Source organism: Leishmania martiniquensis, chromosome 32, assembly GCF_017916325.1.
Source record: "Leishmania martiniquensis isolate LSCM1 chromosome 32, whole genome shotgun sequence".
In the NCBI taxonomy this organism is placed as follows: Eukaryota; Euglenozoa; class Kinetoplastea; order Trypanosomatida; family Trypanosomatidae; genus Leishmania; species Leishmania martiniquensis.
Genome location: NC_090167.1, coordinates 42501 through 70247, shown reverse-complemented (window position 1 = coordinate 70247; position 27747 = coordinate 42501). Strand labels below are relative to the sequence as shown.

General features: G+C 59.3%; 10 protein-coding genes across 10 annotated transcripts in view; all 10 read left to right on the top strand.

Annotated features, from left to right (window-relative positions):
* Positions 1-532: 532 nt before the first annotated feature.
* On the top strand, positions 533-2974 carry LSCM1_01657 (uncharacterized protein; the record flags this gene model as incomplete). The annotated part of the gene is made up of 1 exon (XM_067319257.1): positions 533-2974. One exon carries the CDS (start codon positions 533-535, stop codon positions 2972-2974), a length of 2442 nt encoding a protein of 813 aa, XP_067175806.1.
* A 784-nt stretch (positions 2975-3758) lies between these two features.
* LSCM1_01656 (uncharacterized protein) lies at positions 3759-4118 on the top strand (the record flags this gene model as incomplete). The annotated part of the gene is made up of 1 exon (XM_067319256.1): positions 3759-4118. The coding sequence occupies one exon, from the start codon at positions 3759-3761 to the stop codon at positions 4116-4118; it is 360 nt and encodes a 119-aa protein (XP_067175805.1).
* A 663-nt stretch (positions 4119-4781) lies between these two features.
* LSCM1_01655 (uncharacterized protein) lies at positions 4782-5711 on the top strand (the record flags this gene model as incomplete). The annotated part of the gene is made up of 1 exon (XM_067319255.1): positions 4782-5711. The coding sequence occupies one exon, from the start codon at positions 4782-4784 to the stop codon at positions 5709-5711; it is 930 nt and encodes a 309-aa protein (XP_067175804.1).
* Positions 5712-6435: 724 nt separating this feature from the next.
* On the top strand, positions 6436-6708 carry LSCM1_01654 (uncharacterized protein; the record flags this gene model as incomplete). The annotated part of the gene is made up of 1 exon (XM_067319254.1): positions 6436-6708. The coding sequence occupies one exon, from the start codon at positions 6436-6438 to the stop codon at positions 6706-6708; it is 273 nt and encodes a 90-aa protein (XP_067175803.1).
* A 747-nt stretch (positions 6709-7455) lies between these two features.
* On the top strand, positions 7456-9309 carry LSCM1_01653 (uncharacterized protein; the record flags this gene model as incomplete). The annotated part of the gene is made up of 1 exon (XM_067319253.1): positions 7456-9309. One exon carries the CDS (start codon positions 7456-7458, stop codon positions 9307-9309), a length of 1854 nt encoding a protein of 617 aa, XP_067175802.1.
* Positions 9310-10383: 1074 nt separating this feature from the next.
* Positions 10384-13377, top strand: LSCM1_01652 (uncharacterized protein; the record flags this gene model as incomplete). Its single annotated transcript, XM_067319252.1, has 1 exon — positions 10384-13377. One exon carries the CDS (start codon positions 10384-10386, stop codon positions 13375-13377), a length of 2994 nt encoding a protein of 997 aa, XP_067175801.1.
* Positions 13378-14652: 1275 nt separating this feature from the next.
* On the top strand, positions 14653-17796 carry LSCM1_01651 (uncharacterized protein; the record flags this gene model as incomplete). The annotated part of the gene is made up of 1 exon (XM_067319251.1): positions 14653-17796. One exon carries the CDS (start codon positions 14653-14655, stop codon positions 17794-17796), a length of 3144 nt encoding a protein of 1047 aa, XP_067175800.1.
* Positions 17797-19199: 1403 nt separating this feature from the next.
* Positions 19200-19919, top strand: LSCM1_01650 (uncharacterized protein; the record flags this gene model as incomplete). The annotated part of the gene is made up of 1 exon (XM_067319250.1): positions 19200-19919. One exon carries the CDS (start codon positions 19200-19202, stop codon positions 19917-19919), a length of 720 nt encoding a protein of 239 aa, XP_067175799.1.
* Positions 19920-22347: 2428 nt separating this feature from the next.
* On the top strand, positions 22348-25725 carry LSCM1_01649 (uncharacterized protein; the record flags this gene model as incomplete). The annotated part of the gene is made up of 1 exon (XM_067319249.1): positions 22348-25725. One exon carries the CDS (start codon positions 22348-22350, stop codon positions 25723-25725), a length of 3378 nt encoding a protein of 1125 aa, XP_067175798.1.
* Positions 25726-27681: 1956 nt separating this feature from the next.
* LSCM1_01648 (uncharacterized protein) overlaps positions 27682-27747 on the top strand; it is a gene marked incomplete at both ends in the record, with an annotated part of 936 nt that continues 870 nt past the window's right edge. Inside the window, one exon of the mRNA XM_067319248.1 lies at positions 27682-27747. This exon is cut by the window's right edge and continues 870 nt beyond it. Coding sequence (XP_067175797.1) covers positions 27682-27747 — 66 coding nt within the window.

The following is a 27747-nucleotide window of genomic DNA, read 5'->3' as shown; positions in this document are numbered from 1 at the left end:
GTAACTGTGCCGCGCTCGTATGGCGGTGAATGTCTCGCGTGGGCGTGTGGCGAGGGGACTGCGGCTCTTACGCGGATGGGCTTCGACGGTGACTCGCTTTTTGGTCTTCCGCCCTTTGCCTATCTTCCCTTCTGATCTCTCGTTGCGCCTCACTGCCTATATTCGGCACCTTGCAGCGCTGCACACGTGCTCATAGACTTGCTCGTTGTTTTCGGAGCGCATATCGATGCCTCGCTGTGCGCACGAGCGATAGGACTGGCTGAAAGAACGGTATGCTGCCGCCTGGCGCCTCTTGTTCATGCATTTCCTCACTATGATTCGTTTGGGAAGGGATGAATTCCTCTCTTCTCTTTGGTGCCTTTAGGCATGCGTGCGATCTCCTCCACCCGGCCGTTGCTGTCCCCCCTTCCGCGTTGCGCAACGTTCTTCCGCTCTCTTACACGCTCCCTTTTTCCTCCTTGCTCCTCTCTCTCCGGGGCCACGGCCCTCCACTTCTTTGTGCTCCCTCTTGTTGACGACGGCTTGGGCTGCGATGACGTCGTCTACAGATACACGCTCGCACGCTGCCATCATCCGTGGTCCGGACGTGCAGGCCATCACCACCCCGAAGAGCGCAACCCCTTGCACGCCAATTCGCTGCTTCATCGTCCAAAGTGGCGCCAAGCCGATGTATGCCGTAAGCATTTCGCTCGGGGCTTCGAGCAGCTACGTCGCTGTCGCACCGGTGAGCAGCAATACCGGCGCGGCTGCAGTGCCCAACGCAGCGCCCATCAAGATCATCGCCAACTCCAGTGGCCATCGCAACACCTCTGTCGTGGCGGCTTTGACAGAGCAGGAGCTTCTCTTTGGCGATAACGCGCTCCATCAGTATTCGCGTCAGCCTGAGAAAGTGGTGCCCTACCTGTTTGCCTACGCCGCCGCTGCCGCCTCAATTGCGGATGCGCAGCACGTGCGGGGGACGGCAGCAGAAGGCGTAGCGGAGCCCGGAGTGATCTCGTCTGATCTGCTGAAGGTCGTCGAGGCCGCCGCTAAGCAGAAGTACAAAGGTCACTGCGGACTGACGGAGGTGACGTCTGACACGCGGCAGCTCGGGTTTGGGTACGTATCTGAGCGAAACGGAGATGCGGTGGAGAGCCGCATCTCCGCCGAGGACCTTTTCGTGCACTTCTTGAACTACATCAAAGAGCACTCCATAGACGGTGCGTGTGGACTTGCAGGCACCAACCGCAGTGGCGAGGCCACGTCGAGCTCGACAAAGCTCTTCCTGACGCTGGTGGTGCCGCGCTACGGCTTTCCGGCATCAACCAACAGCGATGGAATCGTGCACCGCGGCCGCACTGTTGAGTGGCTGAAGGAAGCGGTGCGATCGTCACATCTCGGCGCCGTTGTGCTGCAAACGAGTGTTGTCTTCAGTGATGAGGCGGCGTTGACTGCGTACGACGCCGCTGCGCAAGAGCGCAGTGTGCCGCGTCTGCTCTCCAGCGCACCGCACAACGTGCTCGTCGTAGACTGGGGGGCGCTTGGCTTGTGCCTTTCATTGCTGTGCATCCGTGGTGGGGTACTTGTCTGCCCTCCGCAGTGCCACAGCGTCCCCTACCGCTGCTGTACCAAAGGCGGCAGTGCCTCGGGCGAGGGTGACTTCGCCGTCGGCGCCGCCAGTGGCGGTGACGCGCTGGATGTGGCGCTGGCTGAAAGGGTGGCGGCTCAGTACATGACTCGCCAGAGGCGCCTCTTCGTGAGCCCGTCGCACAACTCGAATGCTCTGCTGCAGCTCAACCACGCACTCCCCACGGTCGGGTCGACCGAGCACCCCGCCACTCAGCTTCTTCATGAGGCTATCCCGTCCCGGGCGATGCGCCGCCTGGTCCTGCTGATGGCAGAGAAGAAGGTCGCGCTCCACACAAACCCACAGGCGACCTCGGTGTCTGTAGAGGTGGAGGCCTTCTATGAAGGCACGGACCTTATGGACACGCAGACTCTGACGAAAAACAAGATGGATAACGCCATTCGGAGCGAGTGGCGACTGGCGGATATGTTCAACAAGGCCGTGCTGGCCTTTGCGATGAAGTACAAGGAGACCTGGACTGAGGGGTTCGTCGATACAGTCTTGCTTGCGGGAGGCATGTGCCAGATGGCCTGCTTGACAAAGCTGCTGACCGCCTCCATTCAGTCACCCGAGCAGCGGTCACTCTTCTCACCTGCGGTGCGGGTCATGGACTCAAGTCTCATGGGGAACGGCGTGTGCGCTGATGAGCTCTTTTGTGTGGGCGGGTGCCAGCAAAGCTGTCTTGTTGCTGACACTTACACGGCGCATCGACTCGCCATGTCACGACAGTCACGAAAGGGCACTGAGAAGCTGCAGGCCGCCGTTTTTGCGCAAGTCGCCGAGACGGTGGCCAGCGTCTGGGGTGCCCTCACGAAGGACGACGAGGATGAAAGTAGCGGCAGCGAAGAGAGGAAAGAGGGTACACTCATCGGCGACCCCCGCGCTCGTGCTTTCCTTGCCGGAAACGTGTACTTGTACGTCGGTGACACAGCGGCATTGACTTCCGCCGCAACACAGCAGCTGTCTTCTGCCTCGCTACGAGTGCTGCTGGGGCGCTCAACAGCTTTGCCGTGCCGTGTCGCCATTCCGTGGTCTCCGACTTCTACCGAGGCAAGAGCCGTACTGTACTTCTTCACGGACACAGATGGGGCACCTACGACTAAGTCGGATAGTGATCTCGTGGAGGTGCGCCCGCTGAACAACGCTGGCCTTGTTCTCTCGGCTGCCGCGGCTGTGGGACGCGGCGGAAAACTTGGCCCCCTCTGCATAGCTGTCACTGCGCAGGCCAAGTGGAGCGCGGTGTCGGAGAGGGAGGTGCACGTTGGTGTGCAGCTGGTACGCGTACCGGAGGCCCATGGCGCGGACGTCGCATCGCTGGTGCTCACGCCCGGTATTGTCTGCTGTGCATCTGAGTTTGTTCTCCGGTGACTTTATGCCCTCCTGTGTGGTTGGCTCCCTCTTTTTTGTTTTTGTCTGTTCACCTCGCCTCGTGTGGGGCGCGTAATTGTCACGAGTAAAAGATGCAGGGGCGGATAGTGCTCTGGGTGAATGTGAACTGTGCACGTAAACGTAAGTCGTAGAGTGCTATACGCATCCGCGCCCGCGTGCAGGGTAGGGGCTGGTATGATGCGCAACTGCGAGCATCACGTAAGAAGGCGTAGAGGAGGGTGTGCGAGCCAGTGGGCCCCGGATACAGCACGCTCTAGAGCCGTGAGGCCGCTGCACGCGCTGTGTACGCTGCCAGAGTTGCCCCGTTTGAGCGTGAACAGCTTCATCCATGTAAGTGAGCCCGCCGCCGCGTACACTGCAGAGGAAGGGGAAGCGCTGCGCCGACGAGGAAGAAACGGGTGCAGTACAGGCCCAACGCATGCATCTTGTGACGTCGGCCGCACCGCCTTGACCTTCAATGCACTGTGGGTACAGACTGTCTCACTGTCGCCACGTGCTCCACTGCTGCACTAATCGCACCACTTCTTTCTTCTTCGCACCCCGCCTTCTCGTGTTTTTCCACTGAAGTTCCGCTCTCCTCTTTCCCGTCGGCAGATAAAGAGCCCTCGTCTGCTGCGTTGCAGGGACGGTTTGAGGGGCCAGCACTGACCTACCCTGGGGCGCGGTGGAGTGCGCCTCTGCGCGGGGGCGATTCGGCCTCCGCTTGTTCTCTCTCTTTTGTTTTCCTCACCTTTCTCTGCACTGCGTGACCGCCCCCATAGCGATGTCCGAGGACGCGGCCTCAACTCCCACACCCAAGCCACGGCGGAGCGTTGCCAACTACACCGAACCGCCTCCGAAGAACCCGCTCCTCGTCAAGTTTTCTCGCTTTTACAGCACAAAGATACCGATGGGCGTCCGCGAGTTTCTCTTCACCGGCCCACTGCTGCTGATTACATTGGGAGTCGCTTACTTCATCCCCCTTCTCATTCCAGCGGAGCAGTTCACGCAGGGGCTGACACCGCACAACCAGGATATGCGCGAGTACACGCTAGAGCCCATCTACGATGCCCATGGAGGGCTGAAGGGATACCGTCGCATCAACACGAAGCAAAACGCAAAGAAGTATGCCGGGGATGAGTGAGCCACCTCGCGAAGGAGAGCTGACGGACGTTCACCTCCTGCTGATGCTACTTTCTGGCCAGATGCTACCGCATGTGGGGTGGCCGGCTTACGGGGCTCGAGTGAGTCAGCTGCAAACCATGAGCACAGCTCTACCTTGTGGAGCTGCCAGAGCCCCTTTTGCGGCTCTCCCTTTCCCGCTTCCATTCTTGTGAACCAGCCAATGAGAGCAAGGGGGGAGGGGCGTCGTCGAAGGGATTTATGCTCTCTTCCACAGGATTTGCCTCCCCAAAGAGGGGAGCATGCAGAAAAAAAGATAGAACACGCCTAACTTCTATTTTTGGGTTGGTTTTCGGAGCATCCAGCGCTGACTGCATCCTAGACTGCGAGCACCCCCGTCGCTCTCAGATGCGTCCTCTGCTTGCTCACCGGCTCGTTCGGAATCGTTGCACACCGCTCACCCTGATGCCACCGCACTGTGCCTTTTTCTTGGACTCCGCGATTCAACTTTGCCCCGCTTTTCCTCGTGATGCTCTTCTCTTTTTCTTTTGCCCCCCTCCCTCCCAAACGACGTGGCTGCCCACGCGGATCATCGAGCACCGCCTCTGTGTGGCTGTTGTTTCCTCTCGCCAGTCCCCCTCCCCCACCCCCCCTTTTCTTTCCCCATCTTATCCGACTGACGAGAATGCGGCTCACGATGGACTTGGTTCGTCTCGCACCGCAGTTTACCAACACGATGTTGCAGCGCGAAATCGATCTACGCGGGCTCCGGATTTCTTCGCTGGATGAGCACGTGCTGGTGCTGCTAGAGAACAGCTTCGATGTCGTGAATCTGTCATCCAACGCTTTGACGGCTCTCGAGTACTTCCCAACGAAGAAGGCGGTTGCCAGCAGCGACAAGGACGTGAGGATGAGCCGGGTCACGACACTCGTTGCCCATCGAAACGAAATTCAGCGTGTCAGTGTGGCGTCGTGTGTTTCTGCCTTGCCTAACGTGGTGCACTTTTTGGCCGATCGCAACCGCCTTGCCTGCGTGCGCGATCTTGTCTTTCTAAAGCACTGGAAGAAGCTCGAAGTGGTGTCGCTGGAGGACAACCCCGTGTGGGAGAGCAACAGCAGCAACTTCGATAGCGAAAAGCTTCGGGCATTTCTCGTCTTCTTGTGCCCAAAGTTGAAGCTCATTAACTACCAGCGCGTTACGCAGACGGACAGGGACCGTGCACAGGAGGCGATGAACGAATTCAACAAGCTAGTGCAGTCGTGGGAAGCGTCTCCGACACTGTTGGCGGCGTCGCGGTCGCAGTCGTCGCTCACTGTGGACGGAAAAAAAATACGCAAGCGAGGCCGCGAGGGCCGAGCTGCAGCGGCGGCGGCGGCAGTAGCAAGCAGCGCTGTGACTCTCGACGACGAGCCCGGCAACAACGCAACGAGCGTGACGCCCGCTGCTGCCGACGTAAACGAGGATGACGATGACGCTCTGCAAGCGCGCCTAGACCAGCTGGAGGAGCGTCTCCTATCTGACGATGTCACAGCGGAGGAAATTACGCGACTGGAAGAGGAGATGACCGAGATAGCCGCAAGGATGACGGCTGCACGCAAGCGAAATCGTCATTAGGCTGTCGCTCTCTTTGGCATGATGGAGTACTAAGGTTGAGTGCGTGCCCGTCTGTCTATGTGTTTCACAGTGTTTGCGGTGCGTTGGAAGACGCCACCGCGCGCCTTCCATGCGCGAGAACTAAGTGACACTCGTATCACATCCCCCACGGCGCCGTGGATGACGAGGCGCATCTTGTCTTCGAAGCGGCAGCATAAGCGGCCACAGGAGACGTCGTCGCAAAGGAGGAGAGCACACAAGGCTCCCCCTCCCTTTACCGCCCCAGCAGCTGCCGTCGCGCAATTGTGGTTGTGCTGTACTGCCCAGCCGAGACCCTCACTCCCCATGCGAACTACAAAAGCGGGCGCTTCTTATGCCCGCTTCGCCTTACGCCACTCTCTCTCTTTTCGCTGCTGCGAAGGTGGCGGCCGCGATCCGTGTATGCGCCTCCCTTCTGCGTCAATACGCACGATGTCTCCCTCGCATGCCTGTGCGATTCCTCTCGATTCCCATTTTTTCCCTCGTCCTGTGCGTTGACTCCTCACCGTCGCACACGACACCTTCGTCTATGGACACGGCTGCTGCTGCGCTGCAGCAGGTTCGCCGCCTCCCTTCTTCTTATAAGGTGTCTTTTATGCACTCGCGCCCCCGTTACAGGCGCGTGCTTCACATTCCACGTCCTCTCTCCCTCTCTCTACTCATAACGCATCCTCTTTCCACAAGCTGAGCGGGGCCGCTTGCTGTAATGCTTCGCGCTACCCGATATGGCCGCTGCGCCGCTGCAGCAGGCGGTAAGCAGCTCTCTTTCATTGCGAAGATGCAGAAGCTGCAGGCAGACCCCGAACACCCTCTCAATGGTCCCGAGTACGCTTTCATGCGAGATCGCTTGGTGGAGTACCGCAAGCTTCAAGAGACGTATGCCGTGAAGCAAACTGAGGTGGAGAGAGCCCGAAAGGCAGCAAACATGTGTGGTCTTGAGTTCACCGGCAAAGGTGGTGGCAAGGCGCCATCGTCGTGAAGTGTCCTCGTGGTGGAGCAGTTTGTGAATGCGTGCGTGCGGACGCTGCTTGTGCATTGGGAGTGGTGGTGCCGTTTTTGTCACAGATCAGTGCCACGACGCGTTTTTTCTGACGCAGGAAGAGAGTGGGAGAGTCGATGGAAAACTGCAACGAAACGCATCAGGCATGTGTGTGCACGCGTCCTTTCTTTCGCACGGTGCCGCCGTCACTTCCTTGAGGTACCCTTTCCCTTCCGCGTGCGTACGCGAATGCTTTGCCGCCTTTTGGCGGCTCCCGCTCTTCCTCTGAGCCTCCCTTCGGCATCTTCCGCGCTCCAAGGTGGCGGTCAACCCAGCGCGCGCTTCCATTTCCCTCTTGCCAACTCTGCCCCCCCTCTTTTGAAGTGCCCATCCTGTGCGTCGTCAACACTCTTGATTTGCCCAGCTTCCGCTGCCTTTTCATCACATCTCACGCACACTCTCTTTGGGGCGCGTGTCAGCGGCGGGCGGTAGCGGCGAGTCCTCATCTTTGAACGAGTGAATTCTCGTCGCCCTCTTTTCCCCTTTCGCTTGCGCGCTTCTTGCGCTTCATCGACGCTCGGCACTCTTTCCACTTTCACGAAGGCATACCCCAACAGAGGCGAGTGTGGAATTAGCCAACAGCTCCATCAGCCCCCCCTCCCTGCGTCCGGTAGCACAAAAGTGCGCATACAAGTTGCACCTGTGTGCGCCTTCTCACTTCCCTTCACTCCACCGGGCGTCGATCATATGAGCGTGGATGGGCGTAAGAGTCGAGCATCGATGCTGCGAAGTGGTGCCACGCCGCTCAGCACCCCAGCCGCCGCCCCCTTTTTTTCCGAGTCGCCGGTACCGCTGCCCAGCCTTGACGCTCTTCGCAAAACGGATGTTCTTGTGCGCGCCTTCTACGCCTCTCGTGCTCCGACTCCGCCGCCAGCGCTGCCTCCAGCGGACTCATCATGGGAGAAGGTGTGCGTGCTTCCTTCCGCGGTTGTCACTGCTGTAGGCGAGCGAGAGACGGCTGGGGAGGTCTTCTGCGCCACTTTAGCTCGCGAGGTGGTCGAGGCTGCGGCGAACCTCTTTTCATCGCGCTCCCTTGATCGTCTCGTAGGTGCATACGCGGCGTGTGCGGCGTGGGATGACATGCGCGACGTGGTGGCAGCCTCGTTTTCACAACAGGACTACGGCGAGGGTGTCGCCATGTCGCATCAGCAAGGCCCTCTCTCGGTGGCCACATCAGGGCTTCCCCCGCACAGCGATGACACCGCAGCGCCGGTGCCGCTTTTTTTGCGGAGTGCCTTGTCGCTCGCTGGCGTCTCCACCCGCACACCCTCGTGTGCTCTCACGCCGCAGTCATCCATCACCCCACCGCCGCTTTGCGCTCATCATCGTGTCCCTAGTAAACCTGCCCAACTGCTTTGCCCGCTGCCGCCAGCCTCAGTGCCGGTGGATGCGTACTGCCGATATATTATGGCGCTAGAGGCGGTAGCTGCCCCACCCACCGCGCTCGGCTTGGCACCGTCGTCTCACTCCAGCCGCTTGGTGCGGTTGCGTGGCACGAAGGCGGGCACGCAGTATTCCGAAAAAAGAGCTGCGGCGGAGAAGACGGTAAAGCCGCCGCTCGCCTCGTCGCCTCAGCCTCCAGTGTCGATCAAGAGATCCAAGGGAGGAAATCGGATGGGCACGCTGCACGTTACAGAGACATCCGACGACGCAGCGTTGACAGCACCCGACTCTGGAGCCCGCGGCGGGCCGGCTTCCGGAGCTGGCGTGCAGGAGCCTTCGCCCGATGCGCTGACGACGGCGATGCGACTGGCGCCGCCGGTGCTGTTTGGTGACAGTGCAGAGAACCTCCCGCACGCGGAACGCTCTGTAGTGCGAGTGCTGGATACAGGCAGCTCCACCGCTCAGCCCGGTAACAGCGAGACGGAGAAGAGACACGCTGTCAAGGTGTCTCCTCGAGGCGGTGGCGTCATGCTGGTGGTGGAGGATCGACTGCTTAGCGTGGAGCGGACGCACGCTGCACTGCTGCGAAGCGACAGTCGCAAGGACGGTGTGGTGTGCCGCGTCGCGTCGCCGCTGGGCGACACGGACGCTGCGACAGAGGAAGAGGAGTCGGCGGTGCAAGCCGGGGCCTCCTCGAAGGATGCGACCGAGGAGCCGTCGCAACGGGACCGCAGGACTAAGCGGCATGCCTCAGCAGTGGCTGCTGCGCAAGCCAAGGAGGCGACTCGCGCTCGCGAGGAGTGGCTCTCGTCTTTCTACGCAACCGCGGACACAGCAGCGGTGGCCCCTCTACTGGACCAGGTCCAGGTGTACCCCTCGGCCGGCGTCACTGTGATGGCGGCAAACGATTCGGCTGCTGCCCCTTCGCCACGGCGTAGCGCCAACAAGACGGCTGTGGGTAATACCGTCTTGACCAGCGGTGGTGAATTCCAAGTTCCTGCAGACCGCATGGCGCTTTGCTCCTTTGACGACAGAGGAGCCCCTTTGCGCAAAGGCAACGGCACTTCTGCTCGCGCCCCACAGCCGCACCGCGATAACACGCTCGCGGCGCGACCCATCAAGGCACCTTTTTCAGGGGCGAAGGTGAGGGAGCAATGACACACGTGTGCTCTTGCACTCTAACGGCTTATCGGGTTGGGGCTCACGACTGTGGCGCGGTCACGATGTACACAGCAGAAGACCGTACAGCTAACACTGATAGACACACTGAAGCTGATGGGCGGTCGCGCCTATGGCGAAGCCGCAGCGTCCTTTGCGCCGCGCGACAACCTCCGACGCTGGCAAGATGTGGATGTTGCACTGCAGCGAATACCACGCCTCTTTCGCTCGCGTATGCGCTCGGGTGCTTCGTTCACTGTGTAGGAAGTGACGTGCACTCCGCTTTTTTTTCTTCGCTTTGCCCTTTCAGCTTTGACCCCGTCTGGAGCTGATCGCACATGATGTACCCATGCATACAATTGCCTGCGCTCCATTCATGTAAGGGAATGCTTCCGCAACCCCTTACTAGAACCGAGGGATAGAGGGTGGGTGTGGCCGAGGTGGAGGGGAGAGGGGGTGGGACGGTTGCTGTGGTACGGTGTTGCTGTTGCATGTCCAACAACGGTGCACCGTCCACTCCTTCTCCGTCTTGTCTTTCCCCATAGCGTATGCCTCGCTTGCTCGCCCCTGTGCGAACGCTCCCCCGCCGAGGAGGGAGGCCAATGATTGATATGCGTAAAGAGGCCCCGACGCGACTTGTAAGAGCTCTCTGCATTGCTTATGAAATGCGTAAGGGGAAAGAGAGCGTCTTGGACATGGCACCTCAGCGGCTATGGGCCCCGTCTTTGGAGCGAATCCGCATGAGTTCACGGGGTGGTTGCTGGATCATCCCTTGTGTGGCGCTCATACACTCGCTCGACTCTCCACATCTCTTTCTTCGCCCCCCTTATCTCCATCATTCTCTTGCACGATTGTGCGTTGAGGGCGAGCTGAATGCACAGCAGTATCGCTCTCGAGAACCAGCGCAGGTGGTACAGCCCCGCTTCACGTGCCCACGGAGTTGCCTATCTGCCGCGCATATCTCTGAAAGAAAAAGGCGAGGACGGGCTGCGTCTTTGATCGAGTCCACAGCAAGATTTTTTCGCGTGATTGCCTCCGCCCCGGTCTCCTATAGCCGCTCTCTTGACTATCGAGATGGTTCGCCGCAGCGAGGTGGCGAAGGGAGGCAAGAAGGCCCTTCGCAAGGGCAGTAAAGGTGCGCGTCGCCGAGGCGATGATGGGGAGAGGCAGCAGTCCGGTAAGCTAATGCTGAACAACCCGCTAATCCCCCCTGAATTGGACGAGGACATCGACGACGACCTCGCCTTTAATAGCGAAGACGAGCAATTATATGGGGACTTCTTCTCCGATAAGGCGGCGACCAAGCCCAAGCTGTCCAGGAAAACGTCATCCGCGCGCCCGTCGAGCAACTCCGGCTTACGCGACTGTGACGACGACGACGCGCTCTTAGAAGACGGCCTCGCCGTGGTGGGCAAATCTGAGAGTGCCATGCCCACCCGCAAGCGCTCAAAGACGAAAGACCGCCGAAACACAGCGGTGGGCGCTGATGATGGCCTCGACAGCTGCCACAAAGACGGCCACAGCAGCGGTGATGATGAGGACTACATCGACCTCAGCGATATGCTCGACATGAGCCTGAAGGCAGAGAAGAAAAAGCGAATGAAAGCAAAGAAAGCAACACGAGTGACAGAGACGGGCGCCAAAGTGGTCAAAAAGCGTCGCGCGTCGCTGCTTACCGACGAGCCAGAGTCCGTCTTCGGCCTCACCGATGCCTCGGCAAGCGGTGGGGCGGCTTCTTACACGGGCGCGATGCAGCGCATAATGCGACAGAAGGAGGCGTCCTCTGATCGCTGCGTGGAGGCGGTGAAGGACCGCCTCCAGAGATCCCTTCAGAGTAAGCGCAACCTCATTGCGGTAGACGTGGATGACCTGACGAAGGACCGCCTCACGCGCAAAGAGGTGCGCGCCATTGTCGATGAGGGAATGGAGCGTTATAAGCCACTGCTGAAGGAACTGGACTCGGCCAAGCACATACAACTTCCCATGCATCTCCCAGACAGCACCCCAGTCGCCTCCTCTGTCGGCGGCATCGTCGCCGCCGCCGACGCGCAGTTCCGCGCTGACCGGGCAGTCGCACCGGCCCAGCTCAACTCTTCCGCATATCGCTTTGGCAGCAAGATGGATGCGCTGCTCTCCAAAGCGGGCCTTTCTCGTCGCCACGTCAGCGACGGGGCCGACACGCCAAACTCCATCGGTAACTGGGTGAGCTTCGACGACGGTGCTGCCGCTTCGGCGCCGTCACGCGGCGCCGAGGACGTCGAGGCCCCCACTCGCGGGTACGTGGCCAAGCTGAAGGCCATGCTGGCGTACGAGAACAGCCGCCGGAAGCGCCTTAACCGGATCAAAAGCAAAACTTACCGGCGCATTTTGCGCAAGGAGAAGGAGCGCGAGAGGGAGCGCCATCAGAAGGCATTTGAGCTGCTGCACCCTGAGTTGGCTCGCCAGCGACTGGCGGAGCGCCTGCTCAAGGCGCGCATTGAGGAGCGTGTCACCCAGAAACATAAGAACACAAGTGCCTGGGTGAAGCACGCAAAGCGGTTCGCGCAGTTTGACGACAACACAAAAGACGCCATCAACGACCAGCACGCGACACACCAGCGACTCATGCAGAAAATGGAGCAGGATGCCGGTGAGGAGAACTACGAGCGGTACATGGCTGGCGACAACGAGAGCGAGGCCTCGAGCGAGGAGGAGCGTGCCGTGGACGCGCTCATGGAAAAGGTCACCGCATCTGGTGGGGCGCCGCTGAGCCGGCGAGACGTGAAGAGCATCCTCTGGAGCGGTCTCGATGCACTGGAAGACGACGAAAACGCTTCGGCGGGGATGAAGGAGAGCCCGATATCAAGAGCGCGTGCGGAGTTGCGAGAAATGAAGTTCATGAAGAATGCGCGTGAGCGTGAGGAAAAGGAGTACGTCGATCAACTCGAGGCATTGCGGCGCGACATTGAGGCGCACCAGCGGGAGGAGCGCGCCGGCAAAGAGGGGGAGGGGGGGACGGCTGGGGATGTCTCAGGTGCTGCAAGGAACCCTTCGAGCAGTGTGACACTGCCGTCTGCCGCGGCAGGTCGCGTTGTATTCAACCGAGGCAAGAGGTCTGCCACTGTGGAGCAGGTGCAGCTGCGGAGGCAGGGGGGAATCCTCATTGAGGCCAGCGACGATGCTGAGTCGTCCAGCAACGAGTCGGAGAGCGCCGAGGCCGATGCTGCCGTGTCCGTTTCATCGGCGGAAGAGGGCGGAAAGTCGTCTCCAGTGGAAGCGGGCGACAGCATTGAACGGTCGAGGGGGTGGAACCCCGAAACGCACAGGACAAAGCCGTCGGCGGCATCCGCTCATCCGGCATCTGAGTTCGCTGGTGCCCGCTGTAACGCTCAGCAGGGGCGCGGGTCGGCAGAGAAAAAGGCAACCTCCACCCGCGTCATTATCCTGCCCAAGAAGCGTGCGCGCCTCCATGATGACGCGGCAGTCGCGGGAACGGCGCCGTCGGCCAGCACAGCGGAGGACTCGACGGTCGTCCCTGAGGAAGACCTGCGACTGCACCAAGAATATCTCATCTCCCGCGCCTTCGCCCAAGACGACGTGGACGAGGACTTTGTGAAGGAAAAGGAGTCACAAGTCGAGACGATCATGCGACCGGAGGACAAAAATCAAAGCCTCCCTGGCTGGGGCGAATGGGGCGGCGATGACCCGGAACTCAACAAGCGTCATCAGGAGGCTGTGCTGCACCAGGCGACGCAGCGGCAGATTGAGAAGTCATTTTTGCTCAAGAGCCGCGCTGATGCCGCACTGGAGCACGTCATCATCAATCACGACGGTGTCGAGCTGGTGCCGGATCGCATGACCCTTCACATGGTGCCCCGGCCTTTTTCCAACCCGCAAGAATTCGCCCGCTCCATGCGTCAGCCGATGGGACCTGAGTGGACGTCGGCGCTTTCATTCAAAGAGGGCGTTCAGCCACGAGTGGAGGTGCGCCAGGGACAGTCGCTTCTGCCCCTCGACCTCTCACTCCGCAAGCCCAAAACGAAAACAAAGCGCCGGAAGACCGAAGCGAACCCTACTCGCACGGCATAGCCGCGGCCCTGTCTGTATCCTTCACCCCCTGCTCTTCTCACTTCTTCACTAGTCTCCCTGCTGCTGCACCGAGACAGGGAGTAGCATAGGCCCGCCACTGTCTGTGTTCCTCGAGCCGCAGAGCTGAGCTGTGGGTCTCCGTTCACCGACGGAGAGCGAGAGACACGATACGGGTAGGTGAGCAATCGCTGAGGTGTGACGTCCTGACGGCTGGCGTGATGGTGTTGGCTGTTCCGTATCCGCTGCCAATGTGCTTTTTCAGTCATCTCTTCTTTTCTCTGCGGGGACGCCTTCGTATGTGTAGGCGGGTGCGAATCGTATAATTGCATAAGCACAACCGATGGGGCACATTGTTACGCTTTCATACTCCTTGCGAATGTTTCGCTCCATGTTCTCCCTCAGTAATGATGTGCCCGATTCCGAGTAAGCCATCACACACACATGCACAGGGAACATTCGGCGTCACCTCCGCGCTGCTCTGTCGCGCGTCCGCTTTGGCGGTGGGGGACGCGGCTAGTTTAGGTGCGCACGTCGTGTGCTGGTTACACTCACATGCTCTCGGGGCAGCCACCGCCTCCCCTCGTAGTTGTCAGTGTGGACTTTTTTGTGGGGCACCGGGAGGGGAGAGAGGCCTCCAAAAAGAAGACTTTGAGAGGAACCATGCCAGTGAACACACTGCCGGTGCCATGCATCGGTGACACGGCTTCCCCTCCCCCTCCCCGAGCTGCATGTCTCACTGCTCGTTTCTCTCTTCTTTTGGCTTTCGACTCTGCGATGCTGCAGTGTGGAGCGGACGTATTCTCTTCTCTTCTTGCCTTTCTCTGCTATTTTTTCTCCGACTGGTCTGAACGCATTACCCCTCCCCCCTCTCCCCACAGAGGCACTGACACTTAAATACACCTCGGTCGCGTGCTTGGGCTTGCCGTGCACCACATCGACCACTCTCTTCATCTAAATTCTTTCCACGTCTCTCTCTCTGCCCTTTTTCCCTCCCTCGTCATTGCTCATTTAGAGGCGACGTACCGCCCGCGCTAAGGGCCTCAGGTGCTGGAACTCGTCTTCTCTTCCCCTCTTCTGTGGGTGCGCGGATATCCGAATAGCGTCACCGATACAGGTTAGAGGGAAGGGAGAGAGAGGGAGAGAGGGTGGGCGGACGGCGCAGTCTCGAGAGAACGCGCATACGTCCTGCTTTTTGCGGCATCCCTTCTTTCCGCTTTGGGGAAAGCTGCGGTGTACGTGCGCGCTTGCCTGCACTCGTTGTCCAGCTCCTTCCGAATGAACGCGGTGGTGTGTGACATAGCCTCGCTACTGGGGGTTCTCTCCAGTTCAGAGGAGGCAGCGGCATGCCCATTGGCAAATTTTGCACGCGATATTCGCTCCCTGGTTGTCGAGAGGCAAACAGAGGACCTTGGGAATGTTCTCGCGCAGCGCTCAGCTGAGCTCGCCAAGGAGGAGGAAAAGCTGAACGCGTCCAAGGAGACGATCTCCATCACGTATGACAAGCTGCGTGCGGAGATGACCCGTGTCGAGGCACAAATGCGAACGCAGGAGCGCCGCCTGCAAGAAGTCTCTCAGCAGAAAAAACTGTGCAAAGTCGCCCTCAACCTTTACCTGGCAGGGGAGGTGCCGAGCCTCGTAGACGCCGACGGCATGATCATGCCCGCTGCATTGCCCGGCTCACCGGATATGAGGAAGCGCGGTGCTGAGGAGGAGGATGAGGAACACCCCAACAAGGCGGCACCGGAGCCAGCGCCTATGACCAACTCCCCAACCTCCCGCCCGCCCAAGCCGACGCACGCCTTTGAGAGTGACGGTAGTGGATCGCCAAAGAACGGGGTGTCTGTGTCGTCGCCCCGGTCGGGCCACGCAGCGCTCACGTCAGACGGTCTTCTTGCACTGCTCCGCCTGCCAGAGGTGAAGGAAAACGTGCTGATGAACGCCATCGCGGGCTACACGCAGCAATACCTCGGGAAAAATAGTAACTGGATGGCGGCCCAAAGCTACCCTGACGTGCTGGCCGTGATGATGGCGGTGCTGGGCCACCTCAGTGAGCCACGGCCCCCGGTGCAGCTGGCGGAGCTGCGCTTGCTTGGATATGCTCTCCAGTCTTCCCCCGTTCCTCGCCAGTGTAGCAGTAACGACAATCTCTTCACGGTAATCGATACCCTTGTCCGGGACGGCCATGCGGTGCCGATCCTCACCAACCTGCTAAACAGCGTGAATGATGACGTGAAGTGCGAGGTATTAGAGTTCCTGGCACCGCTTGTATGTGAGACACACGCTCTCATCAACACGGTTGCTTCGAACACGCTGAGTAATTTCGCACGCAAAGAGTTTCTCACCTCGAACGGGCTGGAGCCGTTGGTAAACATCGTCGTCGTGAGCACCTCTGAGGCCGTGCTGGAGCGGGCGCTGATTTTTCTGTGGGGGCTTCTCACCAAGGACGAGAAAGTAGAGCGCAGAGCCAATGAGGAGGAATCGATTCGAGCGCAGGTGCGCCAGCTGGGCGGTTTGCGAGCAGTGCTTGACCTCCTCTACACGGACTCCCTTCCCATACTTGAGAACGTCTCCATGGTGATCGGCTACATAACACGAGAAGACGCTTCCAAAAAGGAAATACGCGAGATAGGCGGGCTGGAGAAAATCACGGCGACGCTGCGCCACCCATCCGACTCGATCAAGACGAAAATGGCTGGTGCCGTGTGGAACTGCGCGTCGAACGCTGACAACCGCAAGCATCTGCGTGAGCTGGGCGCTATCCCAGCGCTTCTCGAGTTGCTTCGAAGGCCAAGTTCGACCGCCATGGACAAAAGTGCGTACGAGTTTGTACGGGAGAACGCGGCGGGTGCGCTCTGGAATCTCAGCGTCGAGGCGGAGAACAAGACGCAGATCATTGAGTACGGCGGTGTGCCAGTCTTAGTAGAGGTGATGTCCTCGTCGAACAGCGTTGCAGTCGTTGAAAACGCATCCGGCACGCTATGGAACTGCTCCGCGACTGCAGAGGCCCGCCCCATCCTCCGCAAGGCTGGAGGCATACCTGTGCTTCTCTCTCTCCTCAACCACCGCAAACCAATCGAGTCGTCCAGTGGCACCGCCGCCAAGGCCGCCATGCTGTCCAGCGAGAAGATCATCGACAACGTCGCTGGAACGCTGCGCAATTGCGCCATCAACGACCAGAACAAGCCCGTCGTTCGCGAGTGCGGCGGCGTCGAGCTGCTTGTCGCAAAGGTGAAAGAGGCCTACTTGGGTGCCAACAGGAGGGACGGCGCGGACAAGGTACCGTCGCCGCCGTCTCCCTCGACGGTCGACAAGTTCGTCTCCACGCTATGGATTTTGACAACGTCGCCCGAGATCAAGCACACGGTGCGGTACGCCGGAGGTATAGAGGCTTTCACAAGCATTCTCGAGATGTCGTCGCCTAGCATCGCAGGCGGCAGCAAGGCATCTGGGAAGAACACAAACCTGCTTGCGCCGCTCCGTATGCCGACCGCCACGGGCAGGCTGGGCGTTGAAGCGTTTCAGGCGGCATACAGCGCCGCGGCCATCGAAAAGCTGCAGTTCGCAACGCCGTCTTTGGTGGTCCCAATGAACGTGAAGGAGAAACTCATAGGTGTGCTGCGCAACTGTAGCACCGTTGCGGAAAACAGGCCAGCCATGGTGGTGGCAGGCTTTACACGGTGCCTGGTGGCTGTCGTATTGGACTGCTTCGCCTCCGCAACGGTGTTCCAAGCGCACGGTACCGCACACAAGAACAGTCGCTTCCAGGAGCCGTCGACGCAGCTGAAGGAGACGGTGGCGTCGGCGCTCTGGCACCTTTCCCGAGATGACAAGGAGACGCCACGTGTGCAGGGAGGGCTGGAGCTCATGTGCATGCTGATTCTCTCTCCGCAACAGCCTTCCGTCGTGCTCGAGCAGGCCGCCGGCGCTCTCTCGTCGCTCACCGTCAACAACAACGAGAACCGTGATGCCGTCCGCACCCACGGCGGACTCTCTGCGCTCATCCAGCTCGTCGCCGACAAGGCTGTCGCTGAGTTTCCGCAAGGCCGCGCGTGCAGTCAAGGTGGAAAGGCGGATGTGTCGCCACAAACATACGCAGTTCTCAATGCACTTCTCACAATCCGAAACTGTACCGTCAACAACGACGAAAATGTGCGCGTTTGCTTCGAGGCGATGACTGACAAGAGGTGCGCTTTCGGGTCTGCCCTGCTCCATGTGATCGAGCACGGGTCGGATGATTGCGCAAAGGAGGCGGCCCTGGCGATGAAGAACGTCTGCTGCCTGCCAGCCGCTTCCAGCTACTTTGTGCAAAACAATGGCGTCGCGCTTGTGACGTCACTGTCAGAGCGGGCATCGACTGATTCGGTCCGCCGTGCGGCCGCGTCGTTGCTGCAAGTCCTCTCTAGAGCAGCGAAGAAGTGACAGAGGAGTTAATGGCTGAAGCGGGGGGAGAAGCGGAGTACCGTGCAGAGACGTTTTGATTTTCATCGCGGTAGTTAGATTTTCGTTCATTGCCATTTAGCGGGACGTCTGTACAGTTTTTTTTCTCTACACCTTTGGCTGTTGCCTCAAATTCTTTTCTCGAACAAGCGCTGCGCGGAGTACAATGAAGGGCACTCCACTGTGGCTGATAGATGGTGGAAGGGGGAGGGGTTGGGAGAGCGAGTGTAAGCACTCAGGTGCAGCGTGCGCAGACCGCGACGTTCGGTGCTTTTTTTTTTGCTGAGGAAGTGACTTGCTTCACGCTGCTCCTGTCGTATTGCTCTGCATGCTGCACAGGTGTCATCTTCGCTCAGCCCAGGGCGATATAGGGGAGAGAAGGGCACGGCGAATGCGCACGACTCTCAGCTCGGCTTGTGTGTTTCAGGGAACGAGAGGGTGGGCACAAGTGTCTTGCCTGCAGGCTCTCAAGTCTTTCGGAGGCTTCTTTGCGCGCAACGTGTGTGCGGTGAGATGGACGGCCTCTGTGCGTGTTGCGCTTCTTTTTTTGTGCTTCTTTTCTCTTGTCTGCCAAATGCTGCATAGGCTTGGTTTCTGCGTCGTGTTTCTCGCGAAGCATCAACCGATATTACGTGAGAGGAGGCACGAGCAATACCGCCCTCTTTCCAGTGCATACGCGCGTTCCTCGGCTCAGCTCATCTCACCTTACCCTTCCCCTCTCTGTGTGCATCTTGGGTGTGTTTGGGTTGACGTGAGGGAGGAGAGGGGCACTTTAGAGGGTGGTGGTCGCGAGAAACAAAAGGCGAAGTTCCATAGCGCTGAATTGAGGCATTGCAGGGAGAGAGAGCACCGTTACAATTCTCTTTGTTTTGAGTGAGGCCACAGCGTCATCATCTGGCGGATGAGGCGAGAAAACAGTGCGCTTCTCGAAGAGCTGTGCACCGCCTGTTTGTGCTGACATTGGCCTGCGGCCCTCCTCCAGGTAGTCAGCTACCTGTGACTCCCTCCCCTCTTTATCTTTCCTTTTACTTCTTTAATCGCACTGTGCTGGCGCGTTTCTCAAATACTCGACGTGGCGCTTCATATATTTTGTTCCTATTTGTTTCTGACCCTTCTCAGCGCCTCAGTCGCAGTTCAGAGTCCTCCGACACGTGTAGCAGAGCGGCATACACAGAGCCCCGAGTCAGCAGCCCCAACGTACATCTCCGGCGTCGGTCAAGGACGGACTTTCGCTGATTCTTTAGGAGCACTTGACCTGCCGTGCGGCCGCCTCCGTCATCCAACACGCGTACTCCGCGAGCAGTACTTAAGTAACATCCCTGTTGCTTTCCTTTGCACCGCTGTGCACTGCTCAGCTCTTTCTTTTCCGAGACCTTTTGAGGCGAATGCCGGTGGCTACGGCGCGCGATCTCTCCGGCAAGGCGCCGCTGTTTGTGTTCCTCGATGCGGGGGAACGGGAGCGCCTGCCAGGGAACGAGTACATCCGTGTTGTGGCGCAGTGCCGTGGTGCAGACAAGGCAGTGAGTCGCAATGATTTTGCGTTGCATATCCGCGGTGCGCGTCTGTGCCGCCTGCTCGACTCCCTTTTAGACTCGGTCGCCGTGGACTTGAAGCGCAAGACAGATCCGTTGCAGGGGCTCATTCCGCCTGTAGTACTGCCGCATGCGACGCGCGAGGGGTGCGAGTGCGTGTTTCGCTACCTGGAGCTTGTCCAAACGCGTGTGCCAACTCTCCTCAGCAAGCCCCTGCGCGCCCCACTGGAAGAGCTGGTGCACACTTGGGAGATGAGGTACCTGTTGGAGGACTGCTTCCTTCCGGGCATAGCGGGCGAATCGACCTCTTCGTCGGCACTGTGCCGCGCACTCGCGAAGAGAGGTCCACAAGCGATGGATCGACTCTTGGAAGTTGCAATGCTGGCAGACTTTCTCCTCATCGAGCCACTGCGTGACCTGACGTGCGCCCTGCTTGCGTCTCTCGCGCTTAGCACCGGATCTCAGAAGGAGCTCTTGCAGCTTTGCGGCCTAGATCACGTCTTGACGGAAGAGGAGCTTGAGCCGTTGTACATGCAGCTTCCCTTTCTCCGCCCTGAAGATGGACTTGCTTAGGACAGCTGTTGTGCCCTTCCTCAAAGTACCTTGCGACCGTGTTTCTGTTCAATATGCACGTGCGGCCGCGCTGGTCAGGGAATGAGCGCATGCTGCGAGGCAGGCAAGGCCAGTGCTTGCCTTCACTCTCTGCTTTCCGCTCCTCTCTTCGCTAATCAAATAGGTTCGGGTGCGCCGCAACTAAATGTCTCTCCGTCCCATTTTTTGGTTCCTTTGGCATTCTCTACACGGCAGGTGGAAAATAGGACTCTCCACAGCTCGTGGCTCCCCGGGGGGCTCTCGCGCCTCACTCCATGCGATGGCGCCAAGCAGCCCCTGCCGCCTTCCCCTGCCTATGCCGAGCCACCTCTGGTGGTGGCGGCGGCGTGGGGAGGTGGGCGCAATATATCTGGCGGCGGTTGCCGGTGGCCAAGGCCTGGGCGGAGAGGTGTCGCAGGGACCGGCGACAGCGAACGCGCTTGTGCCGTCCATGTGATGTGCAAAGTGTCTCGGTGAGTCGACCGCATCGCACACGGCCCTCGCTCTGCCCACTGGTGGCAGGGAGCCCGAGGAAGCCATCGCCGAGGTAATGGCACGACGTGGCGGCCGGCACTGATGCGGCCGGGGCGGCCTGCGAGGCGGGGCCCCTGCCGCCATGACGGGGGCGCCGCAGTGCCGTCCTGCCTGTCTGCGATTGTCTCGCACCCACGCGGGGTGGGCCTCTGAGTGGGAGGATTTGAAACCGTCTTTGCTGTGTGCCACCCATGGTGAGAGAGATCGATAAAGAAACTGCATTATTAATCTTCTTAGCGGGGGGGGTCACCTTTCAGCGAAAGTGGGAGAGGCACTAGCATGCTCACAGTGCAAGACGCCGTGGGGCATTAGGTCATCTTAGCGCACGTGGACTATGAGGCAAGCTGGTTGCCCTGTAGCGGCTGGTAGAATCATTGATCGATGCTCGAGAACGGCGGACCAACGTTTGTTTGCGTTCAACCGACTGTGTGAGCGTCTCCTCACGCAAGGTAACGATGTTCGACAAGATCTCGGGAAGCGTACGCGTGCGGCCGCGTATCTGTATCCCGTGAGGAACATTGCTGTTACCCTTCACCGCTCTTGCGCTCCATCAGACCATCTCGTCTCCGTACCTTTTCGTCTGCTGCAACTCCTTCGGCCCTCATCTGATCATATGGGGTCTCTTCTCCCTCCCCGATCTCGTTCACTGCAGCGCTTCACCGCGCCCTGTCGCAAAAGGTGTCGATTTTCACCTTTCTCCGTTCCCCTGGATGTAGCGTAGGGCACTGCCGTCAGCGGCCGTCCGTGCTTTGCTCCCTCGCTGAGTTCGTGACGCACGCGCGTTCTCTTTACTCGTCTCCTGGTACTCTCTACTTCGCAAACATCGCGTGTGCTCACTTGCGCCGCTTTCTTCTTTTTCTTTTTCGCGAACGTACTGCGACTGTGCATCACTCCTTGTGTGGGTGTGTGTCCTCTCTACGCTCGGGCCTTCTCGAGCCACCGAGGGTCTTTCTCATCGCCTGTGAGTGTGCCTGTGTGCGCCAGAAAGTTGGCGTCCTGTCTTTCTCGCATATTGATTTGGTTCGTGGCCCCCGCGTCTCTTCTGTCTCTCACTCTGGTCGTCTTCCTCGTCGTGTGGTATCTCGCGTATCGTGACGTGCGCCTTGGTGGCCTCGTCTTTTTCTGACAGCATTGCCAAAGCTTCCCCTACTCCTCGCTCTCCTCCTCTACCCGATCCTGAACACCACCGACTGACAACCTCATTGCCGCGTCACCTTCTCATCTGTCTGCACCGTCGAAGAGCGGTAAACTCTATTGCATTAGTCCCCCTTTTTTGGTATGCGTTTGAGGGCTTCTTATCTCCGTCGTGTAAAAGACTTTCGAACTCGCTGTTGGGAAAGCTGACTCGCGGATTCGCACTCGTCTTTTTTTAGGCTTGTGTAGTGCGTGCCTTTCCCTCTCCTTCCCTTTGCTGTGAATCGCTAGACAGAGGTCGAGCCTTTGTGGCGCTTTGCCGCTGTCTTACCACATTCGAACGCTGAGGAAGGCTTGCGCCGATACAGAAATCAGTGTCGCTCCTCGAGAGATAAGACCGGGCATCCACTTGCGCGCACTCGCAAAGAAAACCGAAACCAGCGGCGCGGCAGCTGAGGGGAATCTCTGCACGTCGGTTGCCCTCTATGCCCTAACGCCTTCATGAGATCCCTTCTCCCTCTCAGCGCTTCGTTTCACACTGGCGAGTCTTTTCGTTTCGCTCTTCTCTGCCGTTTTAGTATTGCCTACAGCCCCCCTTTTGAGTTCTCTTTTTTCGTTTCGTCTGCGTGTGGGCATTCACTCTTCTCTCATCCTCCGCCGTGTGTGACGAAACGCACCGTGCGCTGCCGGTGCGTCCATCTCCTCGAGTCCTACATTAGTCGGACAGTGCGCACAAAAGGCAATGCGCAGAGACGGCAGAGTGCTTTCGCAGTCTTCATCGCCGCGTTCAGGCAGCTCGCCTGTCAGCACTGCCGACCAGGATGATGACTACATGGGAAGCAGTACATCCACCGCCGGGCCACCACCCGAGTCAAAGACGATGACTGGGCGCTTTGGTCGGCCGCAGTGGTCGCTGGCGACGGGGCGACGTGATGCAAGCAGTGAGCACTCAACTTCCAGCTCGTGCAGCACGCATACACTCAAGGTAAACCAAACGGAGAGCTACCATCCGGAACGCGATGACAGCGGTACATACAGCGCGAACCTGCGTGACTCACCCAGCCGCACCATGAGCAACACCAGCGTATCTGTCTCTCCCATGGGTAGCAGCAGCCCGCAGGAATGGGGCCGTTCATTCCGCCTTTTCAACTCCAGTCGCTTCCTCGCCAGTGCATCCGGCTCGCGACAGCGGGACGGCAGCATCGGACAGCTATATCGCAGCACTCTCCTGCATGGACGGCAAGGTCGCGGCAGCAGTGTTGGGCCGGACACCGAAAGGCCGCATCTCGGACATTCGACGACTCACGAACCGCAAAGCAGCCTTTTCAGCACTTTTGGGGGGACAGGTGGGCGCTACTCCTTCTGGCATACTGATCTGTATGCCAGCGGGGTGCTTACGGCCGCCTCCTCGTACGCCCTCTCGAACCCGTCGGTGCCTCTTCCCGTAGCGAGTCCCCTGCTTGGCTCTACGCGCCTCCTTGGGACGACTATCTCACCTCGCGGGTTGGCGGAGGGGCACGCCGTGCATCGTGTCGTCGCGTCGTGCGCTATGGGCTCGGTGGTGTGCTCTGTCTCACCAGCTCAGAACGAGCTGCCTTTGGCGATGAATGCTTTACGTGCACATATTGCGCTGCGTGGCAAGACAATCATCCAAGGCGATGCCGCGCATCCGCTAGACATTCGCAGGGGCCCTCTTATCGGCGCCGGTGGTTTTGCGAAGGTGTACGCGGGCGTCGACACGGTGCGAGGCGAGCTTGTCGCCATCAAAGAGATCGACATCTCCGGCGTGGACGATGTGAAGGCGCTCAACGCGATTGAGGCGGAGTTCGCGCTCCTGAAGTCGCTTCATCACCCGAACATTGTCAGCTACTCGCTATTCGAGCACAGCAAATCGCAACAAGTCTGCCGTATCACGATGGAGCTGCTCGCTGGTGACTCGACTCTTCACCTCTTGCATAAGTTTGGGCCGCTCACGGAAGCGGTATTGCGTATCGTGGCGCGGAGCGTCCTGCGTGCCATTCGCTTTATCCACAAGGAGGGCATTTTCCACCGAGACATCAAACCAGCGAATATCCTCGTCAGCCATCGCGGCGAGGTGAAGCTGTGCGACTTTGGCTGCAGCAAACGCGTGTCGGAGCTGAACAAAGCAGCGAGCTGCATCATTGGGACGCCGGTGTACATGGCTCCTGAATTCATCAAAGGTGAGGCGGATCACAAGGCAGACATATGGTCCATGGCGTGCGCGCTCTTCGAGCTGAGCACTGGGCTGCTACCGTGGTACCACTCTGGCGTCAAAGGCAATTTACCTCTCATGTTCTACCTCACGACCACCTCAGAGTCTCCCATGGTGCTGCCCTCGCCAGAAGCAAAAAATGAGTTCTCTGCCGAATTCCTCAACTTCATGGAGCTCTGCTTCACACGGAACGTGGCGAATCGCCCAGAAGCCGATGAATTGCTTAGGCATCCGTGGATCACCGGGTCGCGGCTCGCGCCGGCACCGAGCACACCCAGCGCTCTCTTTACTATCCACCGGGAAAATTCAGCGGTGCTTCGCTGCTTCAGCTCACCGGGGAAGTCGTCCACGTTCTCCAGTCCGCGAGACTCTGCGGCGGACCGCGACGACATGAGCTTCAACGGCAGCGACGGTTTGCAGAAGTCCGTCTCCACCGCCCCTACTCTCACCCCTCCGGAGGAGGAGATGGCATGCCAGCAAGAGTTGGAAACCGTGGCGGCGGCGACGGCGCTGGAGCTCTGCTCCCTGCTCGTGTGCTCACTGGACATTCCCCCTCGCCCCGCAGCGGAGCCTGTCACAGGGGAGGCGGGCTCTGTGACCGGCGACACCAGCCCGTCGCTTACACGGACCTTCTCAATCCCTTCCCCCGCTCTCAGTTATCGAGGCGGCCGCTTTAGCGCGAGCGCGGCCGAGCATTCGTCTCCTGTCTTCACGCCAGAGCATTCCATGGTGCACGAGAACTTCTACTACAGCCAAGCGGCGTTGGGGGCGTCTGCTGGCAACTTCGTCTTACCCTTTGGACTGGACATGGATGGAGCGCCGCCGCAGCAGCAGTACTTGCGCATCAACGAGGAAGGAAACCTGGATATGGTGCAGCTGCCTGTAGATGAGATGGAGGACTCGGTGCACGGCAGGTGGGCCATCGGTGATAGCATCTACAGCTCTTTCCACACTGGGCGTGTCGTGTCGCCCGCGCGTAACAGCTCGTTCAGCAGAGGCACCCTCAGCCCACGTGTCGCTGCGGGGTCCCATAACGTGGGAGGGGTGGCCGACAGCCTGTTCTCGCCGCTTCTCGGCGTCAGCAGCGTTTCCTCTCGTGGGGAGTCACCGTCGCGCGTGGGCCCGTCACTGCCGTTAACCCTACAGAGTATTCCCGCACCGCCGCTACTGCACCGTTCCGGCCCACCCACAACTGTTGTTAGCCAGTCATCCAGCCACAGCGGCTCTGCGCACGCTTCGCACGTATCGCCGACGTCCGCTTCCAAGGCCGGAAGCAACCTCGATGCCGACACACCTCAAACCCCCCGCTCAAACTCGCCGACTTTTACGCAGCACAGCGACAGTTTCCGCGGATTGCCGGAGAAACTGAAGACGCATGCCGATGGCAAGCTCCACATGTCCTTCAGTGTCAACACCGCTCCTGGATGCGCTGTAAACGTTGAGCTGAATGTTGACGTAGCTGATGTGCAGTGCAAGGTCGTAGATAACCAGCCTAACTTCGTGGTGGCTTTCACCGACGCTGTGCGGGCTCAAATCGCGAACAAAATCAAGGAGGTGGCTGAGCAGTCCTCGCCGGGTCTCTCAATTCAGACGCCGATCAGTTACGCCTCGCCCCCGGGCCTGTCGAGTGGGACGGAGGTGCGTGGGCCAGTTTCTGGTGGTGGCGGTGGCGGCCATTTTTACAACTCACCATTCTTCTCGTCGGCTTCGCGCTCCGCACCGCATCCGCTTTCTCGCTTCTCCACTAGCAGTCCGCAACGACTGCTAGCTGTCCGACGCGACAGGGTTGCCGGCTCCTCACCCGTCTCTGGCGAGGAGGCCTCCGACATGAGCTCCCAGACGTCTTCGCCCGCTGCGACAGTCTCACACGGGCGCTTTAGCAAATAACAGTCGACTCCTTGCAGTTCCTTACTGCGAGCATGTGCGCTCCTCGGTGGCGTTTACGTGCCTTGGTGCGGCGATGAACCTGCGCCGTGCGCTTTTGTGTGTTCTTTGCGCTTCTGTTTGTTTGGCTGGTGCTGCTGAGGTAAATGCGGATGGAGGGATGCTCGTCACTCGATGCGCGTTCAGCGGGGCCTGTAGTTGAATGGGAAGACCCAGAGCGACAGTTCATCACGCACATGCTCCATCTGATAGCCCCTCGACGCCTGCGTGTACCCGTCTTGAATCACCCAGCGTCACGGCTGCACGCCTCTTTGCCTTCATCCAACTCTACTGGAAGACACCAACCACGCGAGCGGATGCACAAGCGCACAGACGAGGGAGCAACTGCATCTGCTTCCACTCCTTTCCCTGCTTCCTCTAATAGAGTCCGCGGTGGTCTCGGATCTCCAAAGATGCGTCTCTCGTAGTTCTCATGTATGTTCACGGCCCTGCAGGAAACCCATTCGTGAGTTTCGCGTGCGTCTTCGAAGTGTTGGATAAGCGAATGTGTGTATTTGTATGTGTGTGTGCGCGTGCATGTATGGCTCCATCAGAGTGTTGCAGCTGCTGCTTTTTCCTCCCTCACTCTGCTCCCCACTGCCACAGGTGGCGGACACGACAAGTGTCGATCACCTCTGTAGCAGAAAAAACGCGACTGTGCTTTACCGCTTCATGGCGCCTTCTCGCATTCTTTTCTTCCACTGCGGTGCATCGCTGGCCCCTGTTGCTGCAGGGGCGGGGAAATATGAAAGGGCCGTGCCGTCGTTGCGCAGATGAGCCCTGAAAAAGCGGCGCGCATGATCGCAAAAGCCCCAAGTGCATGCACGTCGAAGAAGGAAAGCAAAAAAAGAGGTGGACAACAAAGTGGCCAAGGCAGGCAGGTTACCGTGTAACGTAGCGCTCATCCTCGAATCCTTCGAGGGCTTAACTTTGTTTCAAGAGGACTACTCAAGTACTGGGACTCTGGCAACTGCAGCAACCACGTGCTCCGCTGATATATTCCAGCCGTGTCTCTTTAGTTTTTTTTTTCAAGTCACTGGCTGGTACATGTTCTTTCCTAACGTGCACACTCTGTCACTGTGAGTTGAACTCTACCCTGCCACAGGCTCACCCCGCGTGGGTGCGAGACAATCGCAGACAGGCAGGACGGCACTGCGGCGCCCCCGTCATGGCGGCAGGGGCCCCGCCTCGCAGGCCGCCCCGGCCGCATCAGTGCCGGCCGCCACGTCGTGCCATTACCTCGGCGATGGCTTCCTCGGGCTCCCTGCCACCAGTGGGCAGAGCGAGGGCCGTGTGCGATGCGGTCGACTCACCGAGACACTTTGCACATCACATGGACGGCACAAGCGCGTTCGCTGTCGCCGGTCCCTGCGACACCTCTCCGCCCAGGCCTTGGCCACCGGCAACCGCCGCCAGATATATTGCGCCCACCTCCCCACGCCGCCGCCACCACCAGAGGTGGCTCGGCATAGGCAGGGGAGGGCGGCAGGGGCTGCTTGGCGCCATCGCATGGAGTGAGGCGCGAGAGCCCCCCGGGGAGCCACGAGCTGACGTGTTCGAGGCCGCTTTCGTCATTGATGGCCAAGCATGTGCTGGTTGGGCAACGACAAAGAGGGAGTCTGCGAACGTTATATATGCATTGATTTCAGTGGATACCCCCGGGTGTCTTTTTCACATGTTCCTCGAATATTCTCGACCGTGCTTCTCAACAGTGTCAAACCTCCGTTCTTTGCTTTGGTTTTTTTGACATTAGTGGCGTGGCGAAGGGGAGCGTGTTGGTCGGTGCGTGTGCTTCTCTGCGCTGTGTGGCTACACGTCGCCTTTTCACGATTCGGGCGCATTTTTCACTCGGTGTTCTTGCCGTCATACGCTGTGCAGAGGGTCTGTGGTGTTCATGCCCAGGACGTGAAGTGCGATCGAATGGAGTCGCTGGTTGCTGGTGCGTGTGCTGGGCTGCTGGTCGACCTCAGTCTGTACCCCATTGAT